This window comes from Triticum aestivum, chromosome 5B, assembly GCF_018294505.1.
Source record: "Triticum aestivum cultivar Chinese Spring chromosome 5B, IWGSC CS RefSeq v2.1, whole genome shotgun sequence".
Taxonomy (NCBI): Eukaryota; Viridiplantae; Streptophyta; class Magnoliopsida; order Poales; family Poaceae; genus Triticum; species Triticum aestivum.
Window position 1 is genome coordinate 421,447,364 of NC_057807.1, and position 6,025 is coordinate 421,453,388.

General features: G+C 52.0%; 1 protein-coding gene across 1 annotated transcript; it reads right to left on the reverse strand.

The window, feature by feature from the left end:
- Positions 1–967: 967 nt before the first annotated feature.
- On the reverse strand, positions 968–2,532 carry LOC123116282 (uncharacterized). The gene is made up of 2 exons (XM_044537263.1): positions 1,888–2,532; positions 968–1,488 (listed from the first exon to the last, which is right to left on the reverse strand). The coding sequence occupies exons 1-2, from the start codon at positions 2,296–2,298 to the stop codon at positions 1,456–1,458; spliced, it is 444 nt and encodes a 147-aa protein (XP_044393198.1). The 5' UTR covers positions 2,299–2,532; the 3' UTR covers positions 968–1,455.
- Positions 2,533–6,025: the final 3,493 nt, after the last annotated feature.

A 6,025-nucleotide genomic window follows, 5' to 3' on the forward strand; every position in this document is an offset into this window, starting at 1 on the left:
GGGGCACGCGACGCAGCTGCACGCCTGCACTGCACTGCACTACTGCATGCGCCTGTACTAACCACGCACACACCGGCCCAGAATCAGGGCATGCCCCGCCAGCCATACATCTTTTGGACCAGTTGGCTGGCTTCAAATCAGAATCAGAATTCATCCAGAGCGGTCGATCCATGCATGCCCGTCTGCATTGCAGCCGCAGCCGGCCCCCCCTTGATCGCTCTCGGCTCCCGCTAGCTGCCGCCTGCCCCCGCCATGGATCTCCATTTCCATTTCCCCCCAAGCTACTACTGTGCCGGGCAGGGGCAGGCATTTGTTTTTGTCCGCCCCCGCCCCGCCCCACCGCCGCAGCGGCGACCGGCAGGCCGGTTCGCGGGCCGGGCGCGGCAGTGATTGACAGACAGCTAAGTCACCTCAATAAATTTTAACGCTGTGCTGGTGATCGCCACCAGGTGGGATGATGGGGCGCGGAGCATTACACGACAGTGCGGGAGATGTGCTAGGCCCCAGTCCAGCCCCCGCTAGTGGACAGGTTATTAACAAATCCGCCAGCTTTGGAGGAGAGCGGTTCGGTCTCACGGTCTCACTACCACTCCACTCTACTCCACTTTGGAGTACTTACGTTGGAGTATTTTGAATCTCCTTCTGTAACGGGCCAGCTCAGCTTTGACCGGCTGGCTAGCTCCGTGCATGCATTCACCACCCCGTTCAAAAACGGGCATGCACTTCTGTACCAGCAGCAGCAGCATGCATGCATGTGACGGCAGAGTGTCGATCGAAAGCAAAGGCCTGCCTGGCTTCATTGAACTCAAGGCTGCACGCAGAGATTTTTGTAGACGAGGGAGGGGAGGGATTCAAAGCTGGGGCAGGAGGAGGCGTGGCGGTAGCAGACAAGCATGGGAACAGCTAGCGCACAACCGGCACGTACTACTACTACCACAAGGACCACACCATCCAATCCATCACCATGTGAGAAAAAATAAATACTGCTACTGCATTTAACTGGCCCCTTCCTCCGATACAAAACATTCAGAGCCACACCTAGACTAGAGACTAGAGACTAGAGACTAGAGAGGAGTTACCTTGACCACTACTACTACATCTACATGCGATGCAATGGAACCACCCGTCGACGACCAGACCAAGAGCTAAAGCAGGAGCAAAAATTCCCTTTTACTACACCGAAATAATAATAATAATAACAAAAAAAGGGTAACAAGCAGCAGGCAGTAAAATGAAATGCACATTCATGCATGCATGGCCTCCAGAGCTAGCTACAGCTTCAATTTGCTTGCTGCTTCTCCAATGAAGCGCTGATGGATGTTGGGTTCCTGGCAGATCCATCTTCACCGCGGGTAGGTGATGGACGTGAAGCTGAAAGGCAAATCACCACCCAATCACACAAACTAGTTGCCTAACCATGCCCCCGTCTCGTTTGGTGAATGAGCGCTCGCTGCTTCACTCTCTCGTGCCTCCGTGACCTCCAAGATCCTGAAAAATGTTGCACGCATTTGCTGTCACTAAAACCGGAAAGGAACGCAGGTGATACTATGTGCCGCTAAAACTCTGTGCAAGATGCATGGCTGGTGTGGTGTGGTGAACACGTTCGTTCTGTTGCCAAGTACACATGCCTAGAATATGCGATGCATATATCCGGCTCCAGACTTTGAGAAATCCGGCCCTGGGTGCAGGGGAAATGTACTCTAGATTGTACTACGGCGCCGCAAGAGAGCTAGGCTCTTGCAGTTGCAGGTGGCTCTGAAGATTCGGAAAATGTCAATGCGACGGGCAGATGGGACAATGCATACCACTATTGTAGAGCGTACGATGCAGTGTACTACTGAAACTACTACGAGCTGGGTGCTTAAGATAAGCTATAAGATTAATTACCGTGTGGGCCTCGGCCGACGACGTGCTGGCGCCGGCGTCGGCGGCTGCGGCCGCGGCCTTCTTGTTCGCCTTCTTGAAGCCGAGCAGCTCCTTCCACCGGATGTTGGGCGCGCGGGGCGCGCGCCCGTGGCGGTCGTCGGTGCGCAGCTCCTCGCGCAGCGTCGTGGGCCGGCCGCTCTGGCCGTGCGGGGCCTCCCGGAGCGGCAGGAGGCGGCCCTTGGAGAAGAGCTCGTCGGCGGCCATCATGGGGCGGCTGCCGACGGAGAACTCGAAGTCGGCGTCCCCGGGCCCGCGCGCCGACGGCGCCGACGCGGGCGGCGGCTCCAGCGCGAAGTCGCTGGAGAAGGACATCCGCGGCGCCATGAAGGACGACTGGTGGTGCTCCGGGTTGTACATGTTAACACATGCCATGCATTGTCCTCACGCGCCCCCACTGGCCGGCCAACTCCCCCTCCCCGCGCGCCGGCAGGCCGCCGCAGGCAGAGTAGCTCGCCTGAGTGCCTCTAGGAGAGGAGCAGTGGCAGCTGGGACTCTCTTGCTAGCTAGCTACTCGCGGAGTGGAGTGTAGTGGGGGTGGAGGTCGTGTGTGGGGTGGGTGGGTGGCCAATGGATGTACTTGGCGCTGGTGCGTTGCGAGGTGAGTGATGAGTGGTGCGTGGGGCTGGGAGTTATATAGCAGGATGGGGAGGCTGGCCGCGGCCGGGAGACTGATGAGCGAGCGAGGATCGGAATTCGGAAGCGATGGCGTATGTTTCCGGCCTGCAGTTCCAGGGACGTGACGAGGCTCACAGTGCATGGGCGATGCGTACGCTTCATTGGAGGGGTGCTGCCGTGCTGTGCTGGGGGCGAAATGGGGGTGTTTTATGAGTCGTTAGACGTTTGTCGCTCGATGCAGGAACAGTGTCGGATAAATGGATATTTCTGCTGTATGACTTTACTGTACTATAAGTTAGAGTAGTAGGAGTACATGTTTTGACCACTTGATCCACGGTTAAGCACATACACCCAAACCCCGCAAAAAGAAATGAACATGCATCCGGAGGACGTTCTCGAAACATGGTTTCGCTCCATTTTATATGTAAAGCAACCATCAAAGAAAGTACACGGTTGAACAATAGAAGATGGTAAGGCAACCCTCTTACAAAGCCGATTCTAAGATAACTAGATCACGCAGAACACGTGTGACTACGCTACCGGCAAAAAACATAGGAAGATCTAAGCATACCTCCACGCTACGACCTAGAACACCTAAGCTCCACGACAACGCCCCCAAGAGGGAGAACAACACTGAGCGTCACCGTTGTCGAGTCCAAAATGGACAAAGGTCTTCACCCGGAGCCTTGACACGTAGAGAAGAATCACGGAGGCGTCTTCAGGAAGCACGACACCCACAAAGCGTCGATGTCGTCGGCGCCGAGGCGCAGAGCTTTCGCTCAACAGCTCATTCGTGCCACCACGAGGCCTATAGGGCGAACAACACAGGGCCAGATCCCCAAATCAGGATCAGGGTGTCACTCCAGGGAGCACGCCCGAGCCACCCACCGGCACACCTCCCGTCGCCCATACAACCCAGTAGCAGAGCCACCATCGCTGCTATCGTACTAGACCTTTTTGTCACTGGTGTTGAGAATAATGTTCCACATCTTCTCGCTTCTTACCTCCTCCTTGATCAATTTACGAGATCGTGGGTACCTGCAAGGCCTTAGAATGAGAAGAAGACAAAAGACAACTCTATGGAAATTCATACAAATAACGTCAATTACACGAAGTTAATTCTAACATTCCATGCACAAATACATAGGGTTGCAAGGCCTTGCTTCAACCAATTGTATTGTTGAATTATTCACACATGGCGATCAGATCGCAACATGAACTCATTGAAGACGACATAAAGATGAATGATTGATTGATAATGTCTTAGAATAGTTGCCGGACGCGATACACCGACTACAAGTATGACTAACTAGGAGAGAATGATTGCGGTGATGAAGGGGCGGAGGCTATGGAGGTGGCATGGGAGACGGCGACTAGGGTGTGAAGATTGTTTCTGGTTCTCCATTTCATGAATGGTACCCCCTCTGTTGAGATTATGGCATCAACCCCTATATAGAAGTTAATCAGGTGGACGACATGATGCTCACATCGGCCGATACGTACGATAGTACGAGCGGACATCGCTGGCGTGCTCGTACCGAGCACCGTCTTGCACTCTGGCTGACTCCTTGCACCTCCTGTTGACTTGCCTCTTCCACCAAACTTTGTATTACCTTCCATATGATGATATTCTTTCATGTTTAGGCCTTTTCTGTGGAAACACATTAAACAACAGACTTTGGGATCTCTTGCATTCATTAGTCCTTAGAGGTACTATCAGAGTAATTACCTCAGAAATTCCTGAATTAAAGGGTTTAAACAACGGTGGGATGAGCATAGAAATATCACCCATCGATAGCTTGTGATGATGGGGAACGGAGCAGGAAAATCAAAAAAAATTCTAGGAACACCCAAGATCTAATTTAGGAGATGTATAGTAACAAGAGGGGAGTGTGTCTACATACCCTTGTAGACCGAAAATTTTAGTGTCGTAACATGGTTGATGTAGTTGTACTCTTCACGATCCAATTGTGATCCAATCCGATCTAGTGCCAAACGGACGACACCTCCGAGTTTAGCACATGTACGGCTCAGCGGCGTCCTCTCCTTCTTGATCCAGTAAGGGAGGGAGAGAAGGTAGATGAGATCTGAACCAACACGAGAGCGTGGTGGTGGTGGTGGCAGCGGAACTCGGGCAGGGCTTCGCCAAGCACTGACGGAACATGGAGGAGGAGTAACGGGAGGGAGACGGGGCAAGCACGGAAGGGCTAGCTGCCCCCTGCGCCTTCCCACTATATATAGGGGTGAGGGAGGGGCGTGGCAGCCCTAGTCCCCCTCCCAAGGCAGGGGGCGGCCAAGGGGGGAGGAGTGCCCTCCAAGCCAAGTGGAGGCCCTCCCCCTTAGGGTTTCCCCTCCCCCATGCGCATGTGCCTTGTAGGGGCTGGTGCCCCTAGCCCATTAAGGTTAGAGTGCCCCCCTACAACCCATGCTACTGTATGGGATGTGGTGGTACCCTACGATGGCTTACGGACCCCTCCAGAACCCTCTGGAACCTTCCTGTGGCTTCCTGGTACAATACCGAAAAACCAGACTTTTTCCTGGAACCCCAACAACAACTTTCCAAATATAAATCTTTACCTCCAGACTATTCTGAAGCTCCTCGTGGCATCCTGGATCCCATCCAGGACTCTGTACGACCTTCAGATTTTCCACTATTAATATCTCAATACTACCCTAGCGCAATCGAACTTTAAGCGTGCGACCCTACAGGTTCGGAACATGCAGACATGACCGAGACTCCTCTCTGTTCAATAACCAATGGCGGAGCCTGGATGCCCACATTGGTTCCTACATATTTAATGAAGATCTTTATCAGTTGAAATATGACGTCAAGGATTTAGTCAATCCCGTATGTAATTCCCTTTATTCGGCGATATGTTACTTGTCCGAGATTCGATCCTTGGTATCTCCATACCTAGTTCAATCTCGTTACTGACAAGTCTCTTTACTCGTTCCGTAATACAAGATTTTGTGACTAAACTCATTAGTCACATGAATCTTCTTATGATGTTGTATTACGAAGAGGGCCCAAAGATATCTCTCCGTCACACGGAGCGACAAATCCCAGTCTTGATCCATGCAACCCAACAGACACCTTCGGAGATACCTGTAGGGCACCTTTATGATCACCTAGTTACAAAGTGATGTTTGATAGCACAAAAGGCATTCCTCCGGTATCCGGGAGTGGCATGATCTCATGGTCTAAGGAACTGATACTTGACATGAAGAAAGCTATAGCAAATAACTAAACGATCTGATGCTAAGCTTACAGTTGGGTCTGTCCATCACATCATTCTCCTAATGATGTGATCCCGTTATACTACTCATGTCCATGGTTAGGAAACCGTAACCATCTTTGATCAACGAGCTAGTATAGTAGAGGCTTACTAGGGACACGGTGTAGTTTATGTATTCATACATATATTTAAGTTTCCAATCAATACAATTCTAGCATGAATAATAAACATTTATCATGAATGGGAAA

Excerpts from the sequence above, each read along its gene's own strand:
- LOC123116282 (XM_044537263.1), bottom strand. The coding sequence starts at position 2,298 with ATGGCATGTGTTAACATGTACAACCCGGAGCACCACCAGTCGTCCTTC. Across the intron at positions 1,489-1,887 it reads CGTCGGCCGAGGCCCACACG|GATCTTGGAGGTCACGGAGG; the intron begins GTAATTAATCTT and ends AACATTTTTCAG.